Raw genomic sequence first — 12,123 nt, forward strand, 5'->3', positions numbered from 1 at the left:
AAAATTTATTATTAGCTCAAATTAATGTTTTTATCTTAAAATATAAATTTAAATTCACTATAATTTGTATATTAATATTAATTAGTTGATATTTTTTTTAAATTCTTTTTCTTTCTAGGCCTATGATAATAACACAGACCAAGATATTTACACAAATTACTCTAATTATCATATCTGTTGATGCCAATCTTGATTATCTATTATCTGTTTTTAGACAGCTTGGATAGTTTAGACCTATGTAAAGTATACCATGTTATGTATCTCTTATTATGTTTGTTGTTGAGCTACAATTTAATGGCATATTCTATTAGATTGATTATAAATTCAATCTTTATAAAATTTATTTGATTCCTAAAATATAATTAATATCATTGTTATGACATGTAATTATAATAGTAATATCTAAATATAAATTTATTTTTAAGCTTATTATTATGTATTATTTCTTTCAATACTATTGCATGCAAAACCGTAATATGTAAGTATATAGAAACAATACATCTCTCATTATACATTAAAACAGAAACACATAAACAAATAAATGTTTTAAGATCACAACCAGGTCTAATGTAATAGTGTTGAGATCTTATGTAATTTGAGATGGTTTTGATGTATTGTTTTTATTGTAGTTGCTAATACAATTGTAGTTAACCTTAATTAAAAGATATGATTCTTTTTATAATAAAACCTTCAATTAAAATTTTAGAATACATAAAATAAATTCTTGCATAATAGAATTGAACTAAGAATTTGGTGTAAATGCAACCATTTATTAAGTCTTTTCATTGTTATGTATATATGTATATATGTATGTATATACAAAAATTTGAAGAAATACAAGAAGAATTAGATAATATACTATAAAGAAGATTAGATATAAGATTAGATACATGATAGTACTAGAATTGATACAAAACTTTTAGAATCATATAAGTAGTATTTTTAAATATTTATGTGAGTTAGATTATTGTAAATTACATGGTGATGTAATATTATTGTGTAATAAAAGAAATAATAATCTTGTTTCTATGTACATATATACATGTATAAATAATTTTAACTTTTAATTTTTTAAGAAAATCCACTTCACTGCATTAAAATATGGTATTTAAACTAGTAAAAAATATTATTTTATTACAAATCAAAAAAATATATATATTACAAATAAGTTAAGCATGTAACTTTACTAAACTACTAAAAATTCACCCCGCCCTTAGGATTCACGATATTTATTCTTATAAGAGAAAAACAAAACTTAGTTTGATTTGTACAATTACCATAAGTTTTATGAGTACTTGGCATGTCAAAAACATTAAGAAATAATACAATTATTTTATAAAAAAAATATATTATTTTAACTATATTTTCTCATCATCTTTTTTAAGGTTTTGTTTTTATCATTATGTGTATAGAGTCCAGAAAAATTGTCTTTCCAAAATAAAAGATATAAATTTACTTTACTGTTCATAATATTTTATATTTACATTACCATATGGTAGAGAAGGACAATCACTCTTAAGATTAGATTGTGTTTGCAGATTTGATTTGTAGCTTCTAACATATTTGTTCTACCATGAAATGGTCATTGATTGATAGCATATAAGTAGCAATAGCCATTATTTATCTATTTTAATTTTTTAGAAAATTAACATTAAAAGAGAATTAAAAATAAAATAATCATGAAATTAAAGGTATCCATGTTCTAAAATTGCAATATTTTCTCCTTTAGACTCTTTGCTAAAGTAGAATATACTTTCATATTTTTGCATAGAGAAAACACAAACAAGAGCAAAAGTCACAACCAGCAAAATAAACCATGCAGGCAAATTAAATGATTATAATATCTACAGTCCAAAAAACTGTAATACTATTTCCTACATAGATTCACTCCTAACAAGTTGACAGTGTATGGACATGCAACAGTAATACCATCAATTCACATCTAAAGAATGCTTCTTTTTAGAAAACCTAACTGCCCATGCACACTTATTTTTTCATTTGATATGAAATACGTGAATCTATGTAATAATTATATACACTGATTTGTGTCTTCATTGAATAATCAGAAAATCTCAACAGATAGACTCCCGCATCTTTCTTGATGCCCAAGTTCTAGTAGATGGACCTTATTTTCCAGCATTGGTGACTGTTACCAAGTGTATGTCATATAAATTATCAAGATTTTTCATTTTCCTTATTTCTTTTTCTTTCTGCATTGAAATAAGGAAAATGAATATATTAGAAAAAAAATGTAGTGCAAGCACTTTCTAATTATCCAATTTTAATGCTTCAGCAAATTTGTTCACTTTTAAATCTTACTGGTAGCTATTATTGTGTTACATGTAATATTTCTTTGCGTAGGATAAAATATTCCAAATCATTACTGAATAGGTTGGATGAGAATGATGATTTTAAAAATCAAAATAAACAATCCCTTTAATTTCTTACACTGCATATCACTTGCTTTGCTCTTTACCTACATTTAAAAGAATTAAAAGAAAAGGCTTGAAAATAAATTTCGGTTGCGTTAGCTTATAGAAATGTGGGCAGAAACAAACTAAAGTTAACAAAATCATTTACGAACCAGGTAGAAAGATGTGTGTGTGTGTGTGTGTGTGTTGGAGTGTATATATATACACACCAACACACACACACAGCCACACATATATACATGACCCTTTTAAGAAGTGGATTTTAGGACCTATACCTTCTTCCTATTCTAATTCTTGTTCAACCGTATCCTTGCAATGAAAATGACTTCTGAGGCACCCACCCCAATGGTATTCAAAGAAGAAAATCAGGTAGATGTACTGAACGTACCAGGTATACAGTGAACAATTCCATGCTGCAAATTCAAATCTTATCAAGTCGACGTAGGATATCAAAGGTCTCCTTGTTTAGCTAATGAGATTCTAAACAACGCGCCATTCTCATCACAGATGTGGAACACCACCACATGCTAATATCATCAACAATTGACAGACTTCACATTTTAGGTCAACAGTCCTTCCAAGCAACCACAGAATGGACAACAAGAAGCTTCTCATAGCAAATAAAAGCCACCCGTAACCCCAAGGCCAACACAGAAGTGACAGTGGCCATGCACAAGCTGCAGTGAACTAGAAGGTTGGATTATTTATTTAATAGTTTGTGAAACCTAATACTATGTCTGCACAGCCCACAGCAAAGTCAAATAATATACAAAATCTATCAAAGGGGATCCCAGCATATTTATGCTTATCCACAAGCTGAACTTTCCTCCTCTGCTGCTAGTGTACAATCAGGGAGTTGTGCCGGAGACACTTACTTCCAGTCCAGGATTTCAAACAAGCATAACACCTCGCTATCGTCGTTGGCTGCATCTGTGAAGTCCACCTCAATGCCGAAGACTTCCAGTTGACCGACTTTTCCATCTACAAGGAGAAGAGCAAGCCATGCTCTAATCTCGGAGACAAACGGGAACAGAGGCGAAATTTGAAGGTAATCGTATGCGTGAGCTCTGTAGCCGGGTCCATCGACATAATCGAACCCTGACTTATCTATGATACAAGCCACACGCTCATCGTCACGTCTTCGGACGAGTAAGGACACATGAATGTCTTCCGAGAAGCAAATTTCAAAGCCTTTCTGCACCGGAATGGTCATCTTGTATGTCTGTGATGCAAGATGCAGTTGCATAGCCTCACATATTCCATCTGGAGGGTTGTAGATGCGGGAGCGCACGACAGGACCGGGAACAACAGCGGAGTAAACTGAAGACGAGCCCACCCAAATGTCCACGTAGAATTCCAGATCCTCGAACGACAGCTTGGGAGCTGGCATGGGCCTCTTTCGCTGCTTCCTCACGAAACTAGTGAACAGTTTGTAATAACCTCTGGATTCTCCAATTGGAAGAGAACCTCGACTCTGACATGTGGAAGGCCATTTCTGCGCACAGAGTTTCTTCCAAAGGTAGTCGTCTCTTGAAAGCTGATGCCATTGCTTCGATACGCACATGCAGGCCGCCAAATCGGCACCATTTAGAAGAGGAAAAACTACCTTCAGAACTTCTGCTGGGCAAGAAAAATCAGGCATGGCTATGGAATCTGAATAACCTAAAGTGGAAGAATTTACAAATTCAAAATTCCTAAACGGGTACCCCTTCGGAGTTAATCTGACCCAACAAAACTTCAATTCCTACTGTGCCACCGGGTGGACGACTGCATGACCGCCATGACCAAACCCGCGAGCTCCATGCTGAAGATGAAAGCTATTACTATGATCGCTTCTCTATCCTACCCACAAACTAATCTGGACTAAGCCGGCCTGGTCGTGGACAGTCATTAAAGCTGTCGAACATTCGTATCATTCAAGCCAGCGTCGAACCCTAGTATGACCTTAATTGGTTTGCTGTAAAATAGAGTCACTGAACCATTACCGCACAAAATTGAACAACGATCAAGTGGTCACACAGACGGTTGGGGATTGGACCTAACGACACCAGTAACCCACCCGTTACGCACGGCCGAAATACTGGTAATTAACCCTCGCAGAAGCTATTCCCTTCCAATCTCGATTGCCCACACAGTTATACACACACGTATCTGATACTCTAACACCTCCTCGGCATTCCCTCCCCTTGCATTCCCTAACCACGTTCAACAGGTCCCATTTCCCACTCTTCCTCTCACAGCCACATCCTCTTGTGTCTCAAATTCTTCTCCAATTTTTGCACAGAAACATCCTACTTCACACCAATCATCAAATTTCCCCTCCTCTGATCTATTCTTCATCGTTAGCATACAATCTTCTCCACTGCCACCACCGCCACCACCACCACCCCCGAACCCAGAATCTGACGAACAACCTTCTACTGAAACACAAGCAGCAACTATCTGCGGCGTGCAAACGTGACCAACCCAACAAACGTCAGAAAGAATATAATCTCGCGACACGCTTTGAAAAACAACAACAACGACAGAAGTTCAAGGGTTCAAGGGATCCGAGCTGCAGAAAGAGAGAAGGAGGAGAACGGCTCCGGCCCATTAAAATAAATAAAATCAAATAACAAAATAAACAAAACTGAGTTGGTAGCCAGGTGCTCTCGGTCAGTCAGAGTGCGAGAGAGAGAAGTTCGGTTCGGATAACAGATGAGAAAGAGACACAGACCTCCGAATAGAGGGGTAAAAAATATATATATATAAGTAAAAGTAATTGAGAAAAAAGGAAAAAGGACTGGATAAAAATGGCGAGGAGGAAAGCGAAAGGGAAGGATCTCACAACGATGACGGCACACTATTCATCCATCCATGGATTTATTCTCCTTCTTCTTCTTCGACTGACACTGACTGACTGCAAAACTGACTCTCTCTCCCCAAAATATATGACATGAATAGTGTTGTCTATGAGAATTTGTGTCACGCCTACCTCAAGGCATGTAGTTTATATAAAAAATTAAGGATTTGGGTGAGAAATTGCTTAAAGTATAATTATTTTTTAAAATTTGGATATGTATATATTGTAAAAAATATTTAATTCAGATCATGGCTTTCTCTTATTTCATATTATCTCCAAAGGTTGAAGCTTCTGAGAGATAACTTTTCTTTACCAAGTAGGAGACTATTAGAAGACTTCTAGACCATGGTTTTTTTTTTTTTTTAAATGGACTTTTAGATATAAAAAAACCTTCGAATCTATTCTTCAAAGACTCTACTTTTAGAAACTAAACATGCCTTTTATAATAAAAAATAACTTTAAATATATATATTTTTAAAAAAGGACTCTAGCTTTAAGAGATTGTATGTGGTAAGAAGAGACCATTTTATTACATTAAAAATAATAATGAAAGAATAACATGAATCACATCTTGATTATCATTTCTCCATTTCATCTTTTCACTTCCACTTAAAGTCCATTCTTTTCTTATTATCTTTACTTCTTCATCTTCATTCTCTCTTTTTTATATTTTTATATTTTTTTTAAAAACAAATTTCTTTGTTTTGAAAATTTTGATACTATAGAGGTAAAAAATTACAATTTTTTTGTTATAGTAGATATTTATTAGTATTTTTATGTAAGAATGCAATATATTATCAATATTGAAGAATTGGTGGTACTAAAAGAATAGCCTAAAAGAAAAGGATATAATAATTTATATATATATATATATATATATTCTTTTTGTGTAGTTAAAATATAAGAGATTTAAATATTTATTCTTATAGGAAACTTTGTACTTATGTAAATTATTATTTATTGGGATTGAATATAAAAAATATGCTAAATAAGAGAAGTATTTTATATTATATTTAATAATTTTTGTGTGAGATATCATATTTTTAAATATTATAAATATTATAAATATTATAAATCAAGTTTTATTTAAGAATAGAATAAAAATATCTCTATGACAATTTAGAACTAGAATAGATTGCATGATTCAAAAAAACTACTTGAAATTATAGAAAATACGGTATTATTAACCATAAAAAAGTGTAATAGAATATAAAAGTAATTAAATAAGAATTTTATGTAACTACTTAATATGGAGAAATTTGGGAATTTAGTAATAAATATTAAAAATTTATAATACATATTTATTTGTAGTAGGAGCCAAAGATAAGTTGTATATTTTAATACTTGAAAAAATAAGAAAAAGCAAAGAACATTCTAACTAAAAGTTATTTCATATTATCTTGTTTGAAAATATTATAGATATAAATTGTATCTTTTAAAATTATATATTTAAGAAGATAGGTTAACTTTATTTTGGATTATATTCTAATACACAAGAAGAGCTTGAGTGAGAAAAAAAAGTTTTTGCCTTGTAAATTGGTTAGATTTGTTGCCTATCTAATAAGACCTTAGATATATATTCTATTTTAAGGCTAAAATAATTATTTGCAATCATAGAAAGTTATTTAGAATTAGTTAATCTTTTATATGAATGTGTATTGAAAAACATTTGAAATCTTAAAGGGCATATGTATGATAATAGTGAAATATATTGAAGTATCTTTCGAAATAATGTTAGAAATTGCAAGTACTCATATTATGTTATTTAATTCATATTTTACAAAAAAATAAAAGTTTTATTAGAAGTTAAATTCATAAAGAATAGAAGATGTTGCAATAAAAATTAGATGGTGGTAATTTTAATAGAAGATAATAAATTACAAGGAGAACATGTATAAAAATAAAGAGTAGAATTGAAGATTCAAATTTGGATATTTTTTTAAAAATAATTTAAACAATTAATTTCAAAATTACTATGTATTAAAAATAATTTTTTTTAGAAAAAAAGAATATATATATATATAAATATATACTACATATATATTTAATTATTTATTGTAAGAGGCTAAAAAAAACTTGAAGCTAGAATTAAAATCTTTATAGAAATACAAACTTGTAATAGAATTCAGACATGAGTTTTTAAAATATAATGAGTTGAATGATTTAGAAAGTGATTATAATACTTTTGATGTAGATATTGTATGACATTCTGTGTATTTCAATAACATAGTATTATTTTTAAAAATAAAATAAAGTGAAAAGGATTAGAAATTTATGACTTTAATTTTTTTTTTTTCATATATATATATATATATAAATATATCTTGAAGGTTTTTTTCCTTCAATTCTTATTTTAGTGAGTATTGAATTTTAAAATTTTTTTATATTGAAATACCTTGGATTGTTTATTATCTACTTTTCATATAATTTTAGTTGCTATAATTTGGTCATAGATTCATTATTTAAAAACAATTCGATGTTTATTTTATAAAAATATTAGTAATATTAACACTAATATTATATTAAAATTTTATTTATCATTTTTATAATGTGTGTATATATTTTCTTCTATGATTTCATATTTGACTCTAATAATATATTGAATTCATATAATATTGCCACCATTGATAGTTTTATTGTTATTATATATTGGCACTTATAAAAATATTCTTACAAATATTTGAGAATAATAATCCTAAAAATTTATAATATATAATTATCCTACATACTTTAGAATAACTTAAAAAAATAAAAAAATAAAAAAATATATTATAGAATATAATGAGGTAAAAGAAAAAGAAAAATAAAGCATCTATAGAAATGTAGGGATGTTAGAGAAGATTAGATAAGATTTTGGATAAGATGGCTAATGGTGTTTGATTATATTCCAACCAGTTCTGTACTGAGGTAATCTTTTTATAGTTACAAGAAAAAAACAAAATAAATAGATTAACATAAGAATCTTTTGAATATTTCTATTTATCAACAATAGAAATAAAGACAAAATAATATCTTGTCAAAAAACAATCGAAAGACAAAAAATTCTATAATATTATAAACTTTATAATAGATAAACACATATCTTTTGTATTTTTGTGTCAAGGACAAGAACTCAATGAAAAAGCAATTTAGACAAAGGAGCCTTCACTCAAAGAAAGGTAAACAAATATAAATAAATAAGTATATATATTGAAAGAGAAACTAGAATGGCTATTGCCAAAAGACAAGAAAAGTAGAAACCCTTGAAACTAGACTGGAAGCAAGAAAGGAGTTGACAAGAGTGAAGAAGGCTTCACTCTTGTCTCTATATATACTATCTAACTAGGGGCTACGTGGTGACGTTCTATAGGACCTTCAATATGTGTTGACTTTGTAGGACACATGCCTTGACTTACTAGGCAAGTTTTTCTACGTGTGGGCCACATTGTTAGCTTGGTCTTCAAGCTAACAACATGTGTGGCACATGGCCAACTTGTTGACCACGTTTCTAATCCAAAAAATCAAATAAAGACACCTATAAAGTCAAAGCAGCGTCTATTAAGCTTCTAGAAAGCTTTCATATTAATTACTATAGAATTAACTTATTTTTATCTACTTTTACTTACTTCTACTTATTTATATATGTAATTACTGGCTTACATGAGTGTGTCCGTGACATTACCCTTCCTTCTAGGGATGAATTCCACGAGGAGCGGTCATCATATATTGAAGAAATCTATGATGCAACGAATTATGCTCGCCACATTCTGATCTTTGTTCTCTTCGAAGATGATTGATAGGGCCTCTCAACCATCGATAGTGTCCCATACCAGGGTGAAAAGACCACCCATTTATTTAATCATTGTTGAGGCCTTCATAACTTCTATCAAATAGAACATTTGGAACACCATCAGGAATTGTTCCTACTACTAGTAAAATCACCAAACATCATGAATCTCTTCTCAAGTCATGATACCAAACATGTTGTATCTCACTATCTATTCAAGGAAGAACATGTCGTTCTTGAAGATCTTCATCTCGATTGCGTCATCTTGAAGGTTGTGACAATCATAATATCTTGTCTAGCAAGTCAGCAAATAAAGGCTCTTGAGTCGAATCTGCTGATTATTGGTTTTCCATCTCCTGAGCATCACAACAACAAAGAAGCTACAAACAAGGATTGAAAGTAGAATGTTATCTTGCCTAAATGTTGTTTCTTTTATAAAGAAGGTTTTTATCTTGATTTTGATGGATTTCGTCGATGAAAAGCCTCCATCGCCTTTGTTGCATTTGCAAGATTCTTTACTGGCTCCCATGTGCATTCACTAATATCATATCTGCACCAATGGATAAGATATTCTAATTTATTTCGACGTCGCCTTGAATCTAAGACTTCTTCTACTTCAAACTCTTCATTATTATCCACTTCTATAAGAAGAGTTCGAGCTTGTCGTCTTCTAGATATGTCCACTGTCTTGTATGGTTCAAGAAGAGACACGTGAAATATTGGATGGATTTTCATTGATTCCGGTAGATATAAATAATATGCAACTAGATTGATTTGTGTTGAAATAGAAAATGGTCTAAGCCTTTGATAGTCTAACTTGTCATAAAGACGAGTAGTCTTGATATTATGATGAAGAAGCCATACCTTATTACCCAAGTGGAATGGTGGTTATTCCTTTTGATAGACATCCATATTGACCTTTTGTTGTTCTTGAGCTTCTTTTAACTACGCCTTCATTATTGCATGTAGCTCTGACAAATGAATTGCCAAATCTTTTGCAGCAGGATTATCAACTTTTGAAAAGTCAAAAGTATCAAGTCGTGGATAATAACCATAATTAGTAAAAAATGATATTTGTTTTGTAGAAGAATGTATTGTGTTATTGTAAGCAAACTCTGCCAATGGCAAAAGAGTTGTCCAATCATCTTATTGGTAGTTAATAGTACATCTTAAATATTGCTCCAAAACTTATTTAACATGCTCTGTTTGTCCATCAGTTTAAAGATGGAATGTCGAAGATAGTTTTATATTCACTTTTAGAATCTTGAAAAGAGTCCACTAAAATCTTAATACAAATTGAGTTCCCCTATCTGATATAATATCCTTGGATAATCCATAATAGCGATAGATATTGTCAAGAAAGAGCTTAGCTATTTCTTCACCTGTGATAGATTTTGTATATGGTACAAAATGTGCCATCTTGGTGAAACGATCTACCATCAAGAATATAGAGTCATAAGAACTTGAGATTGAAAGATCCGTGATGAAGTCCATAGAAATAGAAGACCATGATTGTTCTGGAATGGGTAATGGCTGAAGAAGTCCAAAAGGTCGATGACGAGGAGTTTTTGATCTTCAGCAAACATCACATGATTGTACAAAATCTTTGAATACCTTCCACATTTGACGCCACAAAAAATCCCTAGATATCAGCTCCAAAGTCCTATTGTATCCAAAATGTCCTGTTATTGGAAAGTCGTGACGAGCTTGAAGAACACGTAAATGAACTTTTCTTTTTAGAACATATAGGCATTCTTTGAAATAGAATAGATTGTTTTTAAACTCGAATTTAGAAGGATCATGAGATTTAGAAGAATTGTTCTTGATATCATGAACAAGAGGATCTGAAGACATACTTAATTGAACTTGCTTGAGAAAAGTTTAATCAACAGTCAATGTTGATTTTATTGCTTGAAGATGAAATTACTCCGGCTTCAAGAGAACCATTTTTTATTGCTCAAAAGTTGTATCTCCTTCTTTTGGTATGAAATAAGAACGTCAAGACAAGGAATCGGACAAACCTTTTTATTTTTTTAGCCAATAAGTGATGATGAACTCGAATCTTGATAAAGACATGCTCTAACGAGCTTGACAATGATTTAATATATGTGCTGACATGAAATACTCGAAGTTCTTATGATCCGTATTCACGATGTCGTATTACGTGCTTTCCTGCTCGAGAACGCGCCAGGCGTCTGGCTGTAGAAGGTAGTATGGAGATTCACCGATAGTCAAGCAGTCTATCAGTTTTTGACTGCTGGAATATAAACGACTGCAACAATGTACCGTAAATCTATACGGATGTTCTTCGACTGCTTGTCGAAGTCTTTTTTTTTTTTTTTTTTTTTTTGCCCCAGCCGGTAGGTCTCTAGACATTACAGAGAACCCCGAACAACCCAAACTGTTAATCTTCAATACCCTTTTGTACTTACGATCTTGTATCTACTGACTGTCCTATTAGATTAATCCAATAAATTTCATTCACTGTGCATACTCAATCCTATAGACACCCTTTTAATCCTTCAATCGCAGACGTAACTCGATTTTACAAAACAGTCAAGAGTATTCAAACCCACTTCATTTAAAAATCCCAATTCACCATTACAACACTGACTTCAGCAGCGATTGCCTCAGTCTTTTCAAAACTCTACGCAGAAGAAAAATCCAAATTCTATGTCTTTCTTTCCCCGACCCGAAGCATGAAGCTCCTCTCTCTAATTCCCTTGATCTTCAAAACCCTCCAATAAAAACCGAACTGGTAACCTTGCAAAAGCTTGAAAACTAGCTCCCCCCCCCCCGATTCCCCGAAAAAAGAAAAAAAACTCCCTCCCTAAAACTATATTCTCCCCTAACCTTATCCTCTGAATTTCTTCAATCTTCTGTCTTAGATCCGGAATTGGCTCCCACCTCAAGCTTGGATCCAAAAGTGGCTCTCGTCATCAAGCTTGGATCCAAAATTGGCTCTCGCCGTCACAACTTTCTCCTCCGTTTTTACCTTTAAGAAATCCATTTACCGAAAACAACGTTCCCTGAAACGGCACAGAGAACAGGACAACCTGAAACAGAATCGAACCCCCTAATTG

At 31.6% G+C, this 12,123-nt stretch overlaps 1 protein-coding gene across 3 annotated transcripts; it reads right to left on the reverse strand.

Moving 5' to 3' along the window:
* Window positions 1-1,753: 1,753 nt before the first annotated feature.
* LOC112290890 (F-box protein At5g39250) lies at window positions 1,754-5,100 on the reverse strand. Of its 3 annotated transcripts, none has more exons than XM_073538006.2 (2): window positions 3,308-5,099; window positions 1,754-2,210 (listed from the first exon to the last, which is right to left on the reverse strand). In XM_073538006.2, exons 1-2 carry the CDS (start codon window positions 4,072-4,074, stop codon window positions 2,195-2,197), a joined length of 783 nt encoding a protein of 260 aa, XP_073394107.1. In that variant the 5' UTR covers window positions 4,075-5,099; the 3' UTR covers window positions 1,754-2,194. The 3 variants fall into 3 exon arrangements, with proteins under 3 accessions (XP_073394107.1, XP_073394105.1, XP_090111413.1); XM_073538004.2 differs by lacking the exon at window positions 1,754-2,210 and adding an exon at window positions 2,821-2,959 and having other exon boundaries at window positions 3,308-5,100; XM_090255287.1 differs by lacking the exon at window positions 1,754-2,210 and having other exon boundaries at window positions 3,026-5,095.
* Window positions 5,101-12,123: the final 7,023 nt, after the last annotated feature.

The sequence above is a fragment of the Physcomitrium patens genome, chromosome 13, assembly GCF_059467195.1.
Source record: "Physcomitrium patens ecotype Gransden chromosome 13, ASM5946719v1, whole genome shotgun sequence".
Lineage (NCBI taxonomy): Eukaryota > Viridiplantae > Streptophyta > Bryopsida > Funariales > Funariaceae > Physcomitrium > Physcomitrium patens.

Bases quoted from the DNA above. Each gene is read 5' to 3' on its own strand.
- LOC112290890 (XM_073538004.2), bottom strand. From the start codon at position 4,074: ATGCCTGATTTTTCTTGCCCAGCAGAAGTTCTGAAGGTAGTTTTTCCT. The intron at 2,960-3,307 runs GTAAGTGTCTCC...TGATGATATTAG, and splicing joins TTTGAAATCCTGGACTGGAA to CATGTGGTGGTGTTCCACAT.